The sequence below is a fragment of the Netta rufina genome (genome assembly GCF_964035555.1).
Source record: "Netta rufina genome assembly, chromosome: W".
Taxonomy (NCBI): domain Eukaryota; kingdom Metazoa; phylum Chordata; class Aves; order Anseriformes; family Anatidae; genus Netta; species Netta rufina.
In genome coordinates this window covers 1146764-1168711 of record NC_140139.1, presented here as the reverse complement: position 1 = coordinate 1168711, position 21948 = coordinate 1146764, and the positions used below count along the sequence as shown (strand labels likewise).

The 21948-nt window shown below is 48.6% G+C and overlaps 1 protein-coding gene across 15 annotated transcripts in view; it reads right to left on the bottom strand.

Annotated features, from left to right (window-relative positions):
* Window positions 1-21948, bottom strand: part of TCF4 (transcription factor 4) — a 176772-nt gene that overhangs the window by 4631 nt on the left and 150193 nt on the right. For 12 of the 15 annotated variants that reach the window (XR_014619249.1, XM_084304351.1, XM_084304348.1 and 9 more), the window contains 6 exons: window positions 18291-18358; window positions 16923-17001; window positions 14193-14269; window positions 12016-12219; window positions 2780-2915; window positions 2117-2279 (listed from right to left, as the gene is read on the bottom strand). Coding sequence is in view for 14 of the 15 variants with exons in the window: in XM_084304351.1 (XP_084160477.1) it covers window positions 2117-2279; window positions 2780-2915; window positions 12016-12219; window positions 14193-14269; window positions 16923-17001; window positions 18291-18358 (727 nt within the window). In the remaining variant the exon portion in view is untranslated. The remainder of the gene's footprint in view (window positions 1-2116; window positions 2280-2779; window positions 2916-12015; window positions 12220-14192; window positions 14270-16922; window positions 17002-18290; window positions 18359-21948) is intronic. The other 3 variants (XM_084304347.1, XM_084304345.1, XM_084304342.1) reach the window with 2 other exon arrangements.

Sequence of the window (21948 nt, the reverse complement as noted above, 5' to 3'; positions counted from 1 at the left end):
TCAGTCAAACACCTTATAAGATATAGATACTTGCTGTTCCTCTTCCAGCAAACCTGGGCAAAATTCAGTCCCCTTAAATTTTACACTGAGTAAAGTTTGTTATCAACCTCTACATTCTGCAAGGGAGACACTTTGGAGAATTTAGAGAGTTTTTTTAGAGATTTTTCTTCAATAATATATTTTTTCACGCTCGATACCTCAGCTTGTTACGTCGTGACAAATGTTGAGAGCCCTTTTTATGTTTGAGGGACACTTTATACATTTGAGAGACACTTTTTTATGTTTCTGCGACTTTCTTCTGTGCCGAATGTAAGACTTGAGATCTACTCAGCTCAAGTTATAGAGCACGGGGCCCCCCAGCAGACCGTCTCCGGGTGACCCAGACAAGGACCGGAGAGAAGGTCAAAGCAGAAACACCAAAACATAAAGAAGCTCCAGCATGACTGTCCTTTAGAAAATAACTTTCTCTGCTATCAGCTGGTGGGGGCAGGCAGCCCACCAGGCACTGAGCAGAGCCCGGGCACCGAAATGCCTGCGGGCAAACGGCCACGGGAGGAATTGCTGGCTGCAGAGAGCCCCACGGTGAACTTGGGCATCATTTCTGCAACAAAAACGGCTTTCCAGCCAGATGAAATAATGATTTTAAATTGAAAACACATCAACTGGTGAGTCACTGCCACTATGTAATTTGAATTGGTTATGCAAATAGAGTCATAAATTTCCAGCAGCCCTAACAACACGGATTTAGATACATAACTAAATATCGGGAGTAACCTTTTAGAGCTGCAAGCATGTTAAAAGCAAAACTGTTAGCCTACAAAAGCATCAAAGCACCTATAAATATGCATAAGCGATGGTGTAATTGTTGAATTAACAGGGACTACAACCACCTTACAGCAGCATCAAGCTCCTTTCTTCTTACCAGGTTGGAAACGGACATGAAAGCCTCACTTAAGGTTACTCCAACACATTTATTCGGAGAGAATCTCAAGTGTCATACGTTTTCTCTGGTCAAAAGAGATGTGAATGCGACTAACAGTTTAAAAATCAGTGTGCGCAGGCTTGAGAGGTCAGAATTTCGGTGCTCTCTCCGTGGCAAAATGTCTGCTCAGATGTTTCTTACCTTGTCTCAGCCTTTGCACAGACAAGCAGACACGGAAGGAGAAAAGGCAGTAAGACATGGCCACGCGCAATCATTTAAAAAATCCTCCAACAAAACAGAATTTCAGCCTTATTTGCAATTTGGCTGGGTAGTTTGGGACTCAAGTGATGCTAAAGAGTGTCTGCACTCCTGAGCTGTACCTCAGGTGTGCTGAGATGCAGGTGAGACGAGGAAATTTAGGATAAATGGGACAGCTGAGGCCTGTCCTTTGTTAGGTGGTTCGTGTTTGCTGTGCCCATAAACATTGCTCAGGCTCACCATGGCCACGAGCTCCCAGATGATACAATACAGCTAGGATTTAAGTAATGCTTTCCAAAAATGTATAAACAATGTGCAGAACAAGCCTTGTCCCACCAGCAGTCCCGATACACTCCTGCCTTTCCTAAGCATCTCAGCCTCGAAGGAGGAGAGAATCCTCCTGCCCTTCCCATCTTCCAGAAACGACAGGAGGGGCAGATCCTCATCTGTTGGAACAACGCCACCAAATCTTCCAGTTCAACCTAGACAGCTCCAGAGGCTTGCAGAAATTGAGGACAAGGTACGACGGATTTATTTGAAAGGTAAAAGCAAAGAACACGGTTTGTTAGCTCAGATGCAGGTGTGCTCGACTTTCAGGCTCGTTTTTACCAAGATGCCAATCCGTACTGCATTCCCGTTTGCAAGCAAGGGCAGAGAGGAATAGCAGTATAATTAATGCATTTTAGCAAAATATAATTTCTTTAGAGATTGTGGAGAACTTGGTCGGGGTCCAAATTTGTGAATTGTTCAAATTTGAGGAAGTCCTGGAGTACAAGCACCAGAAGTGTGCTCAGTACTGCCAGGACAGCCGTTCTGTTCCACTTAGGCTGTGGTTTTACCTGCCAGGAAAAAACCTCATAGTTTCCTCCTGTGCTGTTCACTTCATCAAAATCCAGTAAAGGAATTAAATGAAGCGACACTATTATATACTGTTACCTAGATCTTGACCTAGTAATTGATTTGATATCCTTCTTGTCATCCTCTAGTTTCTTGTCCTCGGAAGATTTTGTGTCCTGGAGGTTTTCGTCTCCCTCGTCGTCGGATTTGATTTCGGAGCTCCCTGAAGAGACGCTCTGCCCTTGCAGTCCAGCTGGCATGCCTGGGAGAAAACACACGGAGGAGCTGTCAAACGCTGCTTCCGCAAACATGGGAGCGATCTGGGGCCAAATCCTCCGTCCCTGCAGCCCAGTGAAGGGTGACCTGCGTGTGCAGCCCCAGATAACTGGCACTGAGCGAAGCGTGAAGGCCCTAAAACAGGTTTTAGTGATGGCTCTGAGGTCTTGTTCTGCTCCTCAGCCTTCAGGAATAGTTCACTGACGCCTAGCTGCAATCACTCCCTAGGTTTTCCCTCATCTTAAAAAAAAAATAAAAATCTTTAATACGTCATTCCTCCCCAAATACACCAAGTATCCCTGCTGCAATGAATGAGCAAAAAGGCCTTGTGGTGGAAATTCAGCCTTTCACCTTAAATCCACATCTTTTTGCTGCGCACCCCGCAACCGTGAAGGCCCCCTTCCCGCCCCAATCACTCTGCGATGCGCGGGATCGAGGTGTGGGGTCTGATCCCCGTGTTAGGGGGCTGCTGCCGGCGGTACTCACCCCTGTAGGGGTCCTGGGGCGGGTTCAGGTCCGGGGAGGTGGCCGACTGCACGGGCAGCTGGGGCACCGGCACCTGGTTTGGCACGAGCGAGTGGCTGCCGCGGAGGCTCACCCCGTCCTCGCGGTGGGCGCCGACCTGGAGACAGAGGAGAAAAGGGCGGTGAGAGGTGACAACCCGCAACGGGACCACGGGGGCTGCGACCCTACAGCCTTGGGGTGCTGCCGCTGCCCTAGGGTGCTGTCGGGAGGCTGGGTGCCTCGCCAGAGGGCGCCGTGAGCCCGCGGAGCCGAAGCCCGGCCGGGCGCGCAGGAGGCCGAGCGAGCTCAGGCAGGTAAAACGTCAAAGCGTCTCCCGGGGTGCCTTCGCCGAGCGCGCCGCTTGGCGCCCATCTGTCTTCTATCATGTCCGCCAACAGATCTGACAATTAGCTTCATGCCCATATGCTTAATTGCGGGCTTCGCAATTCCCCCCTTGCCGGCGGGAAACCCTGCAGGAATTGCGACTCGGCATCCCGCTTCGCTTTTCGGGGCCGGGCTTGGCGGGCCTGACATTCCTCCCCGTCCCGAAGAGCCCGGAGAAGGCTCTGGCAGCGGGGGCCAGGCAGCCGGGACCAAATGAGCCCCATTTCACGAAGCACCGAGCCCCAAAGCCGAAGGGGCAGCGGGTCTGGCTCCGGGTAACGTCCCCATGAAGGTTTTATGAAACACTCCGGCAGTGCCATCAGCGGGGCTGGAAACCCATCCACTCCTCCCACCTGCCTCAATCAAGGCTGAGGAGAAGAGCCAACGAGCAAAACTGTCAAAAAAAGCTAGAAAAAAGCCAAAAAAGGGCAACGTTGGAGCTGCAAAGCTCCATTTGTCTGTACCCTGTGTCCAGAGCTACAGGCAGGAAAATTTTCTACACGCTCCCGTCTTCCCCAGGTGTGCGCCTCCCCTAACAGCGGTGTGAAAAGGGTTTTCGTGGCTGATGAAGCCAGCAGCCAGCTGTAAATCTCTCTTTCTTCTCCCTACGTGAAGCGCTCGGGCAGATAAAGAAAGATGGAGGAATGTTTCTCATCAGCCTTACAAGATAATATGGTATAATTGTTAACAGCGAGCCGAGACCGCAGTAGGGAAGATAAAAGGGAATCCTGCCAAGGGGAACTTGAGAAAATCTTTTACTACTAGACGAAATGCAAATAACCGAAAGCAAGTGTAAAAGAGCACCGACAAAAACTCTCTCCTCGCTGAGACGCTGGGATTTTAGAAACGTGAGGTGCTAAGGAAGGGCTGGGACCGGCGTGACTCGGTTTGAAGGAAGGGAGGTTTGTTAAGAGGGTGGGCTTGGGGGGGTCTGCACTTCTCCTTCCTTCAATCTGGAGTGATTGAACCCCCCATGCAGTCAGAATGACCACGGCCACCGCGAGATGCCTCGAGCTGGGTGGGCCAGCTTGGAGCGAGACAGCCCGGATATCTCGATTCCTGGGCCTGGCTGCTGGGGGACGAAATCTTATTTATCACATCAAGAGGCAGAAGCAGCAATCACGATCAAAGGCTAACAGTAGGGACAGTTTTTTAACTCAACTGTTGACTTCCGAGGCTAAATCAGGTGCCACGAGCTCACCATCGCTCTACCGCTGATGTATCGACACAGTTTTGTTCACGTTTTTCAAAATAGTTCTGATTAAAATTAAAAAAAAATCAATTTTTTCCTCCTTTAGGTTCTCAGGAGATCTAGAAGGTCACCGTGAGCGTCATGTGTCCCATCTGCCCGATACGAACTATCCCTGCCCGACACTGCCTTCCCACGGGGTATTCTCCCGGATACTTTAATCCTACAATTTCGGTCACGTCGTTATCCGTAAGGGCTGTGGGTTTTCGAGGTCCATCAGCTACAACTGCCCCATGTGAGACCTCAGGGGCCGAAAGCAGCCAGGTCCACGCGTTTTGGGGACGCACAAACGCTGCCTTTCCCGTTCCCCCTCCGCAGCCAGCAGCGCCGCCGGTTTGTCTGTCGTCCAAGCACCAGCCTTGCCCCGAGGTGGAGCGAAGATACGCATCGTTCCCCCCAGCCCAGGAGGGCAGACCTATAAATAATACTTATCTTTGGAGAATCAGGCTCGCTTTGAAGTCCTATTAATATTTGGTTCCTTTCCATCTCCTCAAACAGCCCCGACTGCACCACTCAGCAGATCGGGGTGGAAAGAAGACACAAAGCAAAACCAACAGCGAAGCCAGAAACGCGCACGGGAGGTACACACGGTGCTGTTGATGTGCAAATCTCTGCCCTCTTTGAAATCTTGATTTGTCTTTTCCAGCATTTTGCGACTCTTCAAGCGCTGGAAGAAGGCTAGAGCTCGTCTCCTTTTACCTCCTGCTTTCCTTTTTACGCATGGTGAAAGCCACCCAGCCAGGTTTTTCTGGTTGCACAGGTCTGTGCGCATTTCTGATTACCTGCGCTATCTCCGTCTCCATCGCGGATGGGAAGCTCTTAAAAAATGCTTGGAAATCCGCTCTGGAGCACTCAGCACCTCGTGATTGAGCTGTGGAGCAGTAGTTAGAGAGGATGAACAGCACAATAGTGGGATTTTCAGACACATAGTCCATGGAAAGGGGAATATTGTCTCTCTGGGTGATGAACCAGAGCCACCACTGCTCCTCTGTTACCTCGGCTGTGAACGCACCGTGCGGTTCTGCCTCCTGAAAGCAGGAGGGGCTGGAGGCGCTTGTGGGCTCACCTGTGGATGTCAGGCAAATTGGGAAGATCCTCGGGTTTGGGGAAACCGATCCCAAAGCCCTGATCCTTAGGGTTAACCCTTGTCGTGCTGAGCTTCACGCAAGGATGAACTTTCTGAGCACGGTGGCACAAAAGGAAGAGCGATCACCTGCTGGCTGATGCTCCGGAGCGAGGGGCGGCTCCGAAGCAGCTCCTGTAAGGAAGGGACGCGGCGAGCAGCGGGGCTTTGTGCTTTGCCACCTGATGACCCCGTGTTATCCGATTAGACAAATAAAAACACGCGGCAGCAAAGTTGGAAGGTGAGGCATGTTAACACGTGTTCAATATTGTCAGAATTTATAAGGCTGACGGGAAGCAGATTTGGGCAAAGCCCTTCGAAAGCCCCAGCGCGATATTAAAAAGGGAACGGCGCGGGGCACGCCGACACAAACGGCCTCTCACTGTACGTGTGCGTTATTGGGCCCAATTATTCCCTCTTATTTAACTGCCTCGCAGCCTTTCATCTCCACGCTATACAATAATAGCTTCCATATGACCGGTGGCTCGGCTATAAATAAGATCAAAAGCCAAAAGAAAGGATTTAATAATAATAAAAAAAAAAAAAAAAAAAAGAGAGAGAGAGACATTAGGAGTGGCATTAAATCAGGAAAACAGCAAAGTTCAAGTTTTTTTTTTCTGGAGGAAAAAAAAAAACAAAACAACTTGCAGCTCTCGGAGCCGGAGATAGAAAGGGGCTTGGAGGATGGGATTAAGAATATGAACTCTTCTTCATCGACTTGGCACTTTGGGAAGCCTGTCCCATAATGGGAACGAGGAGAAACCCGGGGCCGGAGCGTGGACGAGCCCCGAATCACGGGGTTTGAACAATGAGCCTAATTAGCTGCCGGGGAACGAATGAATGAAGCCCTTGTGCCCAGGGCGGCGTTCTCCAGAAGGAGGTGTCGCTTCAATATCGGCCAGAACCAACTTTACGGCCTCAAAAATGGCTTCAAAATATGATAGGGAGGCCGTAATTTGCGGGGCGGCAGGCATGGCAGCCAATTAGGCAGAAAACTTCCCTCAAAAACCCTACACCGGTGCCCGTCGTGGCAGATTTTATCCCGGTAAGGTCATTCTGCCCCTTTATTTGATATTTTATATATATATTTTTTCGATGTACGTGATACCTGTTAGCTAAAAAACATCAGCGAGGCAAAACAAACAACAGATGCGACGGCTACGGCGGCGCTGCGAATGGAGAAGATGAAAAGATAATCAGAAAAAAAGAAAGAAAAAAAAAAAAAACCCACCAGCAAAAGCCAGATTTCGCCTTTTAAACACCGCCAAGTTGCTTGCCTCTTTTTGTTTATGTATGAATGACATAACCGAGTTACTTCATGAGCTGCTACTTTAATTCCTAGGGGTGGAAAATTCCGTAAGTTAATTTAATGTGGATGTAAAAAAAATATACACGAGCATGCTCCCTTCCTGTGGGCCCTCATGTGAAGCTCGCAGGCGAGCTGCTGGACTTCTAAGCACTGTCTGAAAAGGAATGTGCACCAGTTTGTGTTTTATAATGATTTTAATCAATCCCTTCATGCCCTGCTACAAAAGAAACATGTGTCTGCGAAGATTCCCGTGTAAAAGTTAGCGTTTCGGCGCTGGCTGCTCCCATTCCATGTGCAATGTTCCAATAAAATCCCTCCGAGCTGCATAACCCCTGAAATAACAGGAACTACCGAAAAGCCAGGAAATTCGCGGGGAAAGCCGAAAATATCTGCTGAGCTCATGCCCTTGAGAGCTGGAGATGGGCAGCTCCCGCAAAAACTCCGAGCTTTTACCTCCTCGCCACGCGCCTGGTGCCGTAAAAACCATTCCGGGGGCAGAAATATTATGAGAGGCTCGGAAATAAAGCCAGCATCGCCCGGATTTTTAAGCCGACATCCACAACCAGTCGATGGCAGCTTCTTTATGGGTGTCCAGGGTTGTTTTCTGCCCGCTTTCTACCTGCCTTTTAATTGCCACGTCTCCAGGCCCTGCTCGCGCGCGTGCTTCGTTTCAAGCTCACCACCGGTCCCCGCGGGGCGAGCCGCGGCCATAAAGCTCCGCACACGTGTGTTTGCCGAAGCGGGGCCCTTGTGGGACGGGAAACCTGAACCTGCTTCTCTCCTGCCAGAGGAGAGATCGCCCCTTTTCCCCGTGCGCCCCCCCAGCCCGACCCACCTCGCCGTGCGCCCCCTCTGGGGGTAGCGGAGGAGCCCGTTTGCTCGTTTATAAATGGCGTGGATAAACGTGTGCCGCTCGCCCAAGCCAAAGGAGAGCTTAGAAAGGGGCCTGCTCAAAATTAGCAAGTGCTCAAATCCTTACCAGGCTGCTAAAAAAAATTAGGGAGGGAAAGAAAGTCAGAGCTCGCTGCGGCAAAGGGTTTGTGCAGCCAGCAGGACGCTGCTCGCAGCTGCAAATTTGGGCTAATTCCCCCGAAAACGGAGCACCCCGTCCACATATTTTCCACGGGGGAGCAGCATCTGCCCTACCCCTGCCTCTTTTTTGTCTGGGGAGAGGGTGCAGGGCCCGGCAGGGCCGCTGGATCCCAGCCCCGGGCTCGAGTTCCCCCCGGGGCCGAAGGCAGCGCCCGAAGGTGTACGGTGGGCAAGGAGATTTCCACCAGCACATTCTGTACAAGTTTCCGGTCCATACCTCCCACTGCTACTTTATTTACTGCAGCTGGCCAGCGTTTTATAGCCTGTTTCATGTATTAAAATTCAAATGTGGAAAACATTACCAGTATCCTCCTTGATTTTTTTTTTTTTTTTTTTTTTGGGGGGGGGGGGGGATTTTTTTTCCCCCCCCCCCCTTCGACTTCCTTTTCAGCGTGGAATGTATCAAATGGTCAAAGGCTAACTTCAGCCTGACTCCACTCCCAAACTATTTCCTTTGTTCTTCTGGTTTTGCTTCCAAATTCAGCCCAGTTTTCCAAAAGAAATGAGCCGGCCTGCCTCCTTCGCGCAAGTTACGGTTTCAGACAGTGAGTAATGCTGTTTGGGAGCTCGGCAGACTGGTGTTTTTTCAGGGAACTTGTGCCCGGCTCGTTTTTTAGAAGGAGCACTGCCCTCAGAGCACCGTATCTGGCTTCCAACTCCCCTCATCCTGCTTGCTGTGCCCACCTATTGATCTTACAGAGGCTTTTGGAGACACAAACAGAGGCTCACCTCCGAAACCACAGCAGCGTGAGCCCCCCTGGATCCCCGTTTCCAAGCCAGGACACGCGAATTTCTCCAAAAGCCCCAAATCTGAGCGTATTTTTGCGACGCGGGATGCGACCGCTTCCATTTCGCGTCGCCGCCCTGTTGTTTGTTGTTGTTGTTGTTGTTGTTTGCTTCCATCTCACTTCACCTACATCTGGTAGTTAGGCGAGGAGCACATATTTATGGAACAAACCCTCTCTGAAGTGATGCCCTGGGTGCATGTTGCATCGGTTTAACATATGCAAAGCGAACAAAGCTACAAAAATTAAACTCTTCTCTCTTGATTGAGAGCAGATATGCAGCACCAGTTGTAAGTCACAGATCTGGCTTTTAATAAAGCCAGATTTCTTCATTAAAAGCAGTATTGTTTAAACACTGGAGGAAAAAATAGCTTTGTACAAACTCAAATCTTAGATTATATGTATCCCAAGTGTATTTAACATATTACCTGAGGCCAAGCTAAATTACAATCTAGAATTTCCTTTTGTGAATTCGCAGCAACTGCCACAGAGAGCAAAACAATGTCTGGTTCATGCTAATTTTATTGGGGAAGGGGAAAGGAGATGGATTTAACCGAGCTGCTGAAAAAGCATCTTTCTACCTCTCGGAGCCTGTTGCCAGGCCGTTTTCAGTTAACACTTAACGTTTTTTTGGGGGGGAATCTGCAAATGGCACAGGTTCAGTTGTGGCTTTTAATGGTATTTCACTCACAGAGTCACTTCTAGTAATGCTTAATTTCATGAGGAGCAGAGGCTATCACAAAGCCGCCCCAATAAGAAATAAATAATAATAATAATAATAAAAAAAACTTATTTTAGTTTCTTAGATTCCAGCAACTGATGTTACATTTTAATAACCTGAAACTATTTCACTCAGAGCTGAAAATCTATGGGCTAATATTTAGCTTGTGTGTGGACAAATATGAAGGGGAGAACTGTGAAGAGTATTTGGGTGAGAATATCTGGAAATCCCACTTTTCCTCGGAGGGGGAAAGCAGGAGGTGGATGGGTTATTCTGATTTCCACCCGAGACAGCAGAGCTCAGTCAGCAAGGCCTTGGGCTCCAGGTTGACCCCCAAAATCTTGCCCCTGCGGGTGCTGGGGTGTGCTGGGGGTGCGGAGCCGTCCCCTCTGCTCATCTGGGCCGCCTGAGAACAGCCCCGGGACGCAGGAATGGCTGTGCTGAATAAAGCAAGGCTCTCAGTAACGCTGGGGCTAATTATTTTATAATCACCTAACCGACTATCACGACAGAGCCCGGCACTGGGGGCATCACCAGCGTGCAGCAGCCTGGAGGACGCGGCAATTATCAAATAATTGGCCACCAGAAGAAGCTCCTGCCTTCCCCAAGCACTTGCCTCACGCTCCGGCATCAAAGTTTTTCTTTCTTTCTCTTTTTTTTTCTCCTTGTGAAAAAAAAAAAAAAGGAGGAATCCTGTCTGAATCCTGTCAAATCAAACTCTAAATGTTTGCATTTTCCATATGATGTCTAATCCTATTTGGAATGCTTCTGAACATTTGGCCTTGATTACATCTTGGAGCAATGAATTTCACAGGTCATTGTGTGTTGAATAAAAAGTATTTCTTTTTGTCAGGTTCACTGAATGTCCCCTTGTTCTTTAATTATAAGGAAGGATGAATAGAAGAGCTAGATTTACCTTCTCTATGCTATCCATTATTCGACGTACCTCTATTATGTCTCCTCTTATTCATCTCCTTTCTAAACAAAATCACCACAATCTGTTCAATCTCCCTTCGCATGAAAATCCTTCCGTGCTTGCAAGCACTCTCGCTGTTTGTCACCGAACTTCTCCTAATCCCCCTATACTTTTTTAAGACGGGAAAACCAAAACAGACCGACTCCAGGTAAGGCATAAAAACACATATGTGTGTGTGTAAGTCCACACTCGAGATATATACTGTCATTCCATCAGTCTTGGTGTCCTTTCTCATGTTCCCGTTCAGTTCAGCAGGTCTCATTTATTTCTTCGTTCATCCATTTATTTATTTTAATGATTCGTGCACACTGGAGAGAAATTTCCAGGCAACCCTCACAGAGGCACATGCTCTCCTCCCAAATTGAATAGAGCCCAAGATGTATATGGCTAATTGAAATTCTTTCTTCTAATCTGCTCGGCCTTACCCTCAGTATGTGGGATGAGACGGGGATCAAGCCTAGTCCTCCCACAACGCCACGGCAGCTAACTGGCCGTGGATCTGTCAAGTCCCTTCCCATTCCCACATATTTTCCCCCAGTCCTAATTAACCTAAATACCTCGAACCATCTGAAAATGCTGCCAGCTGACTCCTCGGTCCTTTCTCCCATTCCGCGTGGAACAAGCAACTCTATTTCGAGAACGAAATTTCGAAGCGTTAACAAAGTTTGCCCTCTAATCCTGATGAGAATCACACATCTAGCTCGGCTCTGCCCAGCCTCCTACAGGACCCTTGGTTTGTCATTAACGTCCGCTGAGCGACTTTAAGATGTCTGCAGACCCGAACACATGGCGTTAGATGGTTTTCCTCAGTATATTTAAAAAAAGAGATTGAGGAGACACGGTTTTCCTTCACATGAAAGGAAATTAGCTGCCAGATATTTCCTTTTCCAAGTGCAAGGCGTTTGCCCTGGAGACATAAGGGTGTACTTAAGGCCCCGTGGAAGTGGAAATCCCAACAGCACACCACAGAACGGGTCAGAGGCTTTTGTCAGGGTGACACACGGACCTGACACCATGCATTATGGCAGCAGGGATGGAGCTGGGACTCCGTAACACAAGCAAGAGCCAGCAGCACGAGGAAGGAGCAGGCTGCTGAGCAGCGACCACTCGATGCTACAGAGGGGCCACTTAATCCAGAGTGAAACTGAAGCCACACCGAGTGCGAACAGCTCAGACTCAGGCTTGGAGCCACTTTCTCTCCCCGGATTTCAGCACAAGTGTAACACACAGCCAGGATTAGCTCCTGCTCTCTGAGCCTTCTCCAGCCCTGCCTGCCTTGCGCTAAGATCTGCCCCCAGCTTCCCGAACACGAAACGCAACGCTCCCGAAATCTTAACAGCATGAAAGGAAAGGCATTTCCAGACCGGTGTGGGGCAGTGGCTCTACATAGTGCAGGCTGAGCACAAAAAGCCGATTTATAAACCCCGAGGTTTCACACCTCCACCCGCCGCTCCACGTCAGGAGGGGCAAGGCAAATGGCGGCCGTGCCGGGGGCCCGCAGCCACCTCCCGCACACACATTAAGCAGCCCTCACGTCCCCTCGTCCTTCCCCCCGGGCCCGTTTTCTGTCAGATCTTACCATGAGCGAGTGCCTGTTGGCGGAGAGCAGGCCAGTGCCGTAGCCGGAGCCCAGGCCCGCCATGGCGCCGTTGTGCGAGGGCCCTATCAAGCCGTGCATGTCGGCGTGGCCGCCCGGCATGGCGGTGGCGGGCCCCACGGCGTGGTTGCGCAGCACGTGGATGGCGTCGTCCAGCCTCTCCAGGCGGTCCTCGATCCGGCTTTGCTGTGGGCGTGCGAGAAAGAAAAGCGAGAGCAGCGTCAGCAGCCGCGGGGCCCCGCAGCGGCGGAGGCGGGCGCAGGGCTGGGCGCGGGGGGCAACGGGGGGCACGGTCACCCGCAGCCAGGCCTGCCTTCTCAACCCCTTTTCTCCTTTTTTTTTCGCTTTTCACACTATTTATTTATTTTATATATATATATTTATTTTTTTTTTTTTTTTACAGGAGTGGTTTTGTTTCCTCAGGGACACGTTTCAAATAGCGTTGCGGGGAAGGAGCGAGCATGGGTAACACGAGTGCAGCTTTGATTTTCATGGGCAAAACAGGTTCAATGATTCCTCATGAACATAATCATTACAGTACATATGTTGCCCTCTACGTTCTTTGAAAAGTTTTAGTGATACTTTAAAAAAAATAAAAAATAATAATAATAATAATAAAAAAAAAAAAGAAGTAGGAGTAAAGGAACAAATATCCCTCTAATTTGAGTCAATCTCTAACCGGGATTTTCCTCCCCCCATCTAGGCACAGGATCACACACAAGGAGGACACTACCAGGCCACACAGTCCCTCACACTGCTCGGGTTTTTCCCCTATAGGTACGCACCCTGGATCCCTTTCTAGCTCTGGTGCCAGCAGCAGAAAGCACTCATCCTTGGCCGGTACACCCCATGGGCACGGTACTGGTGTTGGTGCTGGGGATGAAGGTGCACCCTCGTGGCAGCCAGGTCTGTGAAACCCAACCACCTCCCTCTGCCTCAGGAGCCTCCACCTCTCCTCCCTGCTTCTCCGACCATCCCAAACGCCAGCTACGGCACCGGGGAGCTCCTTGAAGCAACCTGGCTGCTGCTGTCCTGAGTTACTTCCTTCCACTGTCGTCTTTCTGCTCAGCCAAAACAACTCCAAGAAATATTTCCACTCAAGGAATAGGAGAGGAGCTCAGCAGGACAGTCCCAGAGCTCTGCGGAGCTTCAGCTGTGAAAATAGACACAGCTCTATGGATCTTATGGATCTATGGATCTTATGGATCTCTTAAGCATATCTCCTAACTGACCCACTGGTCGCCAAAACACATGGTAACTGAAAAACCTCCAGAAGACAGATAGCCTAGAAAACATCACAGTCAATCACGGGAAGGATTTACATGCTCGAGCAGAAAAAATAGCCCCTGCTAACTCCTGAACCTGGCAATTTTCCAGTGAAATCCACAGGACTGCCGCATCCCCCAGCACTAGGTGGGTTAGCACTGTGCTCTTGGGAATTACCTGCTTTCTCTTTTCAAAGGACACTTTAAAACTTCAGCACCATCGATTTTACACCCAACGATACGTCAGGCATCTCGCACCGATCACTGGAACCTTCTAGACTTGCAGTTGAGACCGACAACCAGCTGCTAGGGTTCAGACAGAGGATATCAGGTTCTTTAAAGTTCTCCTCTGTCCTAATGTGTGACTTAATCTTTCCATTAAAAAAGATAACAAATCTTATTGATATCCCTTTAATCCTATCTGTCAGATGAACATTTATCACCAGCTCGGCCCCTGACTCTTCCCCTCAAGCTCAGCCCTTCATGTTCTCCCGGTGAGACCATCGCTGCCACGCTGGTCGCTCTCACTTCCCAGCTCCGTGGGACTGACGGACAGTGACCACGCTCTGCCCTGCTTTCTATTTCTCTTCAATACATGCCACCTGCCTCTTCACTGTTCCCTCTTTTTGTATGCACTGTTCCCTTTTCGGGGTGTTTCAGTACTGCATCCCCTGCCGTGCAAGCAAGCAGGAGGTCCTGGCCAGCTGCAGCTCCAACCAGCCTACAAGAGCTAGAGCACGGGGCACCCTGCTGCGAATTGAGGGGTGGCAAAATCAAGTCCGAGGGCATAGCAGTTGCTAACGAAATGAAAACCTGTGTGAGAAGAATGGATGAGAAATGGAAAGAACAGCAAGTAAAATACTGAGGCAGAGGAGGTCACTAATCAAAACATACCAAAGAGTGTAAGGGACCTTCATAATTGGGAGATGATGACGCTTGACCTCCATTTCTAGACCAAACAGCTGTGCCTGCTAATAGTAAAATTGGAATTACCATTAGAACTATGCAAACAAAAATGTCTTTCAAACTTTTTGGACAGTTTTGTAGACATGTAAATGCCGTATTTCCAGATAGACTATAGAGCAGACATATGGAGACCTTCCAAAATACACACGGGTGAAAAAAAAAAAAAAAAAAGGTATTTTGTAGCAAAGCACGTAGATGCAGGCCACAAAGTTCCCCCAGGCTGCTTCTCCACATAGAGGGCTGCATTGATTCCGCAGCTGTACCGACGAGCGGCTGCAGGAGAAGGAAACGTCTCGCTGGGGAAAGGAGAAGCAGCACTTCCACACGGTGCTGCGGGCAGCTGGGCCTCTGCGCGAGCCCCGGCACATACTAGCCCATTATCCTAACCTCACTTCGAGCCGGAGTCCGTGCCACTGATTACGTCATCCCATCATCAAATTTGCAAAATCTTAAAAAAAAAGAAAACCAGTAAAAGCACCGCACACAACATGCTATTATATTCTGATAAGGTCGCCGCTCTCCTCGGCCAGATTATTTGGTTTGGCAGGTTCAGAATGCCAAAGGTCTAACCAAAAAATAAAAAATTCAAAAAAAATCTGGTTTGCATCCACTGCTCTACATCTGTTCCTGCTGCAGGAATAAAAGGTCTCCTCGTCTCCAGCAATGCTTTCTAAAGAAAAAAAAAAATGCCCTTGCAAAAGAAGCAAAGCAGACACGGGGAAAAGAAGTTTTTTTTCAAGTATTTTTTTTCCAACAGCGTTTATATATAGCACAACGCTTAGACCATTTATAAAGTTCTTTCTTTTCAATGAGTCATCTTCTGAACGATCTTATAAAATGGGCTTAAGAGTTTGAGATGGAAATATTAGGATTTTAATCTTAATGTCTACGTTGAATGGCACTTGCTTGGACTAAGATAGGCCAGGGTGGAACTCATGGCACGTTTTTTTAAGGCTCTGACAGCATGATTTTTTTTTTTCTCATAAAAGTAAAAATTATGTCAGTTCTAATTAAAACTTAAATCTTCCCTTTTTCTGGTCCCCATGGAGCTTTTATTTGAGATTTTGCTACTGCACTGAATGGAGCAATGAACAGCAATCTTTACTTTCAAAATCATTTTTAACTAGCCCTTGATATCCTTCAGGGAAAGTGTCTCGCATGCTAAACACTTTCAGTTCTTATTTAAATGCATTCGTACTCCTTATTTCTCTTTATTTTGACACTTGGTTCTTTCTATTTAGTCACTAAAACTTGCAGGAAGCAAGGCAGCCCAAATTAGCACAATATTTTTCCTTTTGGTTCGGACCCTTTCATGGGGAACAATGGCAACGCCTCGCTAGGGGAAACGCGGCTCAGAGTGCCGGGGTGTCGCTTAACACCTCGGGGGTGATTTCAGGCCAAAAAAAAAAGGGCAGAAAAGGGTTTCCTGAAGCCCCAAGGCTGCGACAGGGCAGGCAGTCCTGCCAGGGGTGGTTTTGAGGGAGGTAGGGGCTTTTGCTGACTGAATTGTACCCCGATGTTAACGCTCCTTCAGAGCAGGTGAGTGGGATGGAGGTGGACGTGGTGTCTTCCTACCCCTCCTCATGGACCCCCACCTCCAGAGGCCGGGCCATCACCTAGCTCCCTTCTCCTTCCTTTAGACACTGCCACCTGACACGAGCTTCCCTGCCACCCCTCCTTTCCCAGAGGTGCCATCAGTGCGGGGACAGGTTAGGCCCAGGCCTCTGAGGCGGCGCCGCCATTTTAAGGCAGCACGGGAGGTGCCTGCTGTGGTGCTCGTGCCCCATGGAGAAGGAGCACAACTCTCACCAGCACTACCCCACACAGCCTCGGTTGCCTTTTAGGATGGCCTGAACACGAGGCAGGGCCCATATGGAAAGGGGACTGGAGGCTGCTGGTGATAAAAACCTCGTCACAAAGACAGGGTGGAAAGCCAAGAGGTCTTCTCCAAGGCGTTAGTGTGGGTGCATGGGAGGAGAAGCCTACTGCTCTAGCCGAAAAGTCTCAGGGTTTATGAAACCTGAATTAGATTCAGATAAATATTTAAAACTCCCGATGCTCATGAGAACTACCCTGGGCCTCTGGATCTTTTCAAGCTTAGGCTTTTATTAATATGAGTGGGTTTAGTTGAAATATGTCAGCTTTATAAACAGCGTATAAAATAAATCAATGGGATTCGTGGGGGCTCGGTTTGTCCAGAGACACGTTTTATGGATCAAACTCCAGCCAGCATTTGCTTTAGCCCCAGGAGGGGATGGGGGAATGTCCAAGGAGATGCTCTTGGCCCCGGGGCGAGGCTGCCACGGGGGCACGGCCATGGCACGGGACAGGCTCCGTGCACAAGGCACCGGCCACAAAACCCCGAGGGCACTGCTGGAAATTCAATAAGGATGCATAAAAATCCTGCTTTACTGCACAGGCATCCACCTACGAGCTGCCACGACCTTCTCTCTGCGCTGGCACTGCAGCATTTGGGAAAACTCTGCTCGTCTCTGGGGGACCACCGGCCACCTGCGTGTGCTGCACGTGGGTAAAGCACTGGCCCGGTGCTGCTGGCTGGATGCACGTCGCACACCCAGTACCGTAGGAGCTCATTTAGGCATCTCCTACCAAAAATACGTTGAAACGTTCAGTAAAATAGAATTGTAACAACAATACCTGAGAGAGAAGGGGGAGAACCAACAGGAGTTGAAGGATTTGATGAAAAGCTGTTGTTGGTGTGATCTGGAGAATAGATCTTTAAAAGATGATACAGAATTAATCTAAAGCCATCACAAACTGATGCAGAAAGAAATATGGAATTCTTATGCATTCAGTTCATTTAAATGAAAGCAGGACAGGTTAAAAAGCCTCTTATTCAAATATTAATATTTCTATAAAGACAAAACTGTATTAGATGCAGGAAGCTAGACAACAGACCCCTTTTGCTGGGAACAGACACTAGCCAATTAAGCGATGGTTTCTGATTGTCACACAGATCTGCCACGGTCGATGTACACATTTTCATTGTATAGACTACTTTACGAATTGACTGGCATTGACAGGCCTTCGAGCAAGCCTGAAAATTGCTTTTTTGTTCGGCTGAAATCCCTTAACGGCCAAAATAAAGCAAAGGGCACGGAGCACGTCGCCCTGGCACAGCGGGGAATCTGCAGCAGCAAACTCCAGCTACTCGGCCGCTGCTCCAGCGAGAAAGCCCCTGCCTGCCCCGTGCCCGGCGAGGGTGCCACCGCCCCGCGGTGTCCCTGGGGCCACGCACCGCTCGCCATCCGTGCCATTGGTCAGGGCACCACTTCAAAGTGGATTCTGTACTGTATCAGTTAGTTCAGGCAATCTTGGAGTCTGACTTTTCGTCTTTTCAATGAGGCATCGAAGAATATGCGAGAAAAAAAATTAGCTCTCATGAGAACTCAATGGAACCCACTCTGCCCAGAAAATAACTATCGTGGTCCTTATTAACAGTCAGTCCGTGCCAACAATTACCAAACCCTGAGGCACGGCAGCGTTTCCTTCTGCTCGAGCTGGAAAACTGCCGTGCCCCGGCTACCCCGGTAAGAGCTGGTAACTCCTGACTTTAACAGCAACCACGGCAACTCAATAGGTGGAAACTGCCGTGAAAAAGAGAAAAGCTGAAGGCAAAGGAAATTTAGAGCGAATCCTGTTTGCAGATCGCTCGGTAGCACAGAAGTAATCCTGCTGCCGATTTCTGTTCAGACCTCCCTTGCCCGAGTAAATGACGTGTGAGAAAGACTGAAAGACACAGCTCATTGTCACCCAGTGAATGGGAACAGGCCAAGGTTTCCACTCTTTCCATTTCTAGTCTAGCATAAAATTCATTCTAGGACTTTGTAAACACTGTTTTGCACTGGTAATATCTCAGTTGGCAGTGACTCCCAGTGGGTGACCTCTGAGACCAGGTCTCTCCTCTTTTGCTGCTCATCTTCTCAAACTCCAGGCGTCCAATTCTGATTAAAGCTCACACTTTGCAAATGGTAAACGTGTATTCCAAAGTAAATATTTCCTTACAGAGGCAAGTGCTTTCCCCAGCGCATCACCAGTCTGCGAGCTGCCTGCCGCCCCACTTCCTCTGTTTGCTGAAAAACAAAAGACTCAATGTAAAAACAGACAGAAAGACATCATCCGTTTCTATTCCTGGTCCACTTACTCATAACTTAATTGCATTTTAATGCTAATTACATCAAATTAATCTTTAATTGCCATTAATTTGTTTGCTAAGGTAGATATCAAACACATTCACGCAGCATTTTGTCAGATAAAACATAAACTCGGGATGTTGCTTTTATAAAAAATGCATCGAGTATTTGACAGTGCTGGGCCATATGGCTTCATTTCCCTAAATAAAAGGTTGCTCAGCGAAGATGCTCAAAGGCATGGACACTGTGCAAGTTCCTAACGCTAAAGACCGGGCTCGGGTGTGCTCAGCCTCGGTGCCTGCGCTCTGGGCTCTTCGACCTTAGCTCCAGCAAGGCTTTTCTCTCCCAAAACTTAGACATCAGGGCAATGTTCCACATCGAAACCATCAGGAGCAAAGGCGGCAGAGATAAACTCCCCAGAGCCGGGGATGCCAGAATTCAGTCTGCCAGTGGAGCCTAATTTCTCTCTTCTGCGTCTGTACCGCGAGCCAGGCATTAATTACACGATCGCTTACTGCTCCTCCACGCAGCCCCAGCCTCGCTCGGCGCACGGGAAGGACAAAGTGCTGGTAATAAGCAGCTACCCGGGGTTTTGTTTGCTCCCCATTCACTCGGTGACCCTAGTCCTTTGTACACGTTTCAAAGCATGTTTTAAAGGCGTTATTAATTTCCACAGACTCCTCCAAAGCGCTCCTTCTGACTGTACTTAAACCGCCGCGCGAACCTTTAATTAAATGATTTTTTTTTTTTTTTTTTTACCATCTCTCAAGCGATAGGATTGCACCTTTCAGAGAAGCAATTGAGGGGAAGAAAAATCGTGGCGTAACCGTCCACCAATTCCTCACCCTCGAGGGGTAGGACTGAAACGTCTCCGTTCACGGGGGAAATTGCAGGCAAGAAAAACGAGGGCGGAAAAGTTGCAGCGGCTTCAGCATCTCTGTGGCCATTTATAAAGGAAAAGCACGGCTCTGAGTGACTGCTGGGCGTGATCAATACTCCTGCTTCGGGCCCCGCAGACTGGGAGTCAGGCGAAGAGAAAATGAGAAGCAAGCAGCCAGTCACCACCCATGGAAAGGCCGGGCTGGTATCTGGCATCCCTATTAATGCCAGCCTTCAAGCTTCGTGTTTTGTACCTCCTGAGTGTGTGATTCTGCAACTTTTTTACTGAAGGGATGCACTTGTGTGTGTATATCTGCCTGTCGATGCTGCAGCTCCACGGGGGTTGGGAAATCTGTAGGGAAATCTGACTTTTGGGGACCTTTGCACCCCGGGCCAGGTGTTACTGATCCTCCACCCTGCCCAAATGTAATACCTACACATTTAATTTGACTGCATACAACCCCGTTTTGGCACTTCTCCTACAACAAAATCATCTAAAGAAGCTCTGAGGATGATGTGTCCCTACCTCTTTCACCTCTTTTCCATAAATTTACACATTAAATTCTTATTTGCACTTTTATTTTCACTATTGTACACTTGGAAATATGCTTACATGGCAGTGATAGCCCATTTGTAGTTTCATCTCAGTTTGAAATCACAATATCTAAAGTTTTAGGATTTACTCCACCGAGCTGCCAGGGCAAGTATGAAGTTATTACAGCCCCAAATGCTAACACAGAAATGCGAAAGCGCACCAGCAAGAATACATGGCCTCGGTTAGAGATCCAACTCATCAAGCTAATTTAATGTTGTAAATCACAACCTACAGGTTTGGCAACCAGGCAGATGTCCAGAAATCCAGTTACTTCGCTCTAAAGTGAACTGTGAATCGAAATGTAAATCATGCCTTGTTTTTTCCTTTTTCTAAGCGACCCTAACTGCATTATTCTAAAATTAAGTCCTCCATTTGTCTGTCTGAAGGCTGCTTGCTCCTAATGAGATGAGCTGTACCGCTCCTGCGGGAGAAGGGAAGCGCAGGGACTGCAGCTAAGAGGCCACCTCGCCTCTCGGCTGCTGTCAAAAACAAAGGAATTCCTTGGATATACCAAATATTTGGCTTTTCCTCAAAGACTTCACGGATGCTTTGATGGAGAAAACGGGCAAAGGAAGGGAGCCGAGGAACCTTCTGTGGGGAAGACCAAGCTGGACATAACCAGAGATCTGGTAGAAGTCTTCATCTCCCCCAAATACCCAGGATTGTTTCACTATAGCTAACCTTGAGGTGTATAAAAAAGGTGTAATATAGCTAACCTAACTTGTAGGGGTTTATTTTTTACTGCTTTATGCAGAAATTATGGTTTTTAGTTATTCTGGCACTAAAAGAGACGTGGCTGAAACCTGTAGGTGATTAAGAAAACTCCGCATTTGAAGGAATAACAGAAAAAATAATAATAATTAAGAAGAGCAAGCACCGTCCACTGCAAGAGCCCAACTGTTTCAGAGGCGACAGCACCAAAAATCATCCCGGGACGCGGGACTAAGCAGAGAAAATGGATGTCGAGTGTATGAGAGAAGTGACACCCAGCGCTGCTTCGTGCAGCGGATGGCTACGGGATATAAGCGAGGGTTTCTATTAATATCTCCCAGTTGTTGGCCCGTCCTTTTAGCTGCACGGAAACGCTATTTAAACGCAGCCGCCGACGCCGTGGGGGCCGAGCTGACAGCTTCGGCTTGCACAACGTGGGGCACGTTGAAATAACTGGGATGCTTCCCTCGGCTCCGCACTGCTGGTGCCCCGAGCGGCACACTGAAGGGAAGAAAATTCCTAGGAAAAAGCCAGGGAGTGTATTCAGATGGGGCCAAAAATACCTTAAAAGAACTATTTTCGTGGCTTGGAAGCTAATATTGAAGCACTTTCTCAAGCTCGTCAGATGATGATGCAATAGCAGGATGTAAGAGGGGAAAAAAAAAGGTCCCAGAAGAAACGCTGAACTGATTATTTTCATCAGCTTCGTCCACGGGATGGATGGTGTTTTAAAAGGGATTAGTCAGAAAAATTGGCTCCGACCGAGGTGTCAGTGTAAAGGCTTTAAAATGAATCAAGAAAAAGAAAAAGAAAGAAGAATGAAATGACATTTCTAAGAGCTCTCAAGCAACTCAAAGACAAATTTCCCTAACTTTTACTGCAGATTAAAACTTGGACTGACCTAGCGCTGGAGCAAAGAAGGTGCAGAACATCACAGCAATACTGAAAGCAAAGTTTGGTGAGTTCAAAGAGCCCCCAGACATCAAATCTGACTTCCCCATGAGAAAAAAAACACCAAAGAACAATATATGAATGGATAAATACACAACATTGCAAAGCCAAGAGTTTTCGGGGGGGAAGCCACGTCGAAGGTAGCTCGGGAACGGGACTGCACGGCAGGACTTGAGCTGTCACCGTTCTTTGGGAGCTGTTCCCCCACTCACCGAGCTCTTCATGTACCGAAGGCAGCGTGAAAGGACTGCAGCCTTTGATGGATCGCTTCTAACGACGCTGCAGAGCGCCTTTTCTTGTTCTCCTTCATCTCCTAAAACTTTCTCAGCGTGTTTCTGCGAGGAGCAGTTCTGCGCTGGAAGGCGAGCGGACAGGATGATGGAGCACAGCCTCT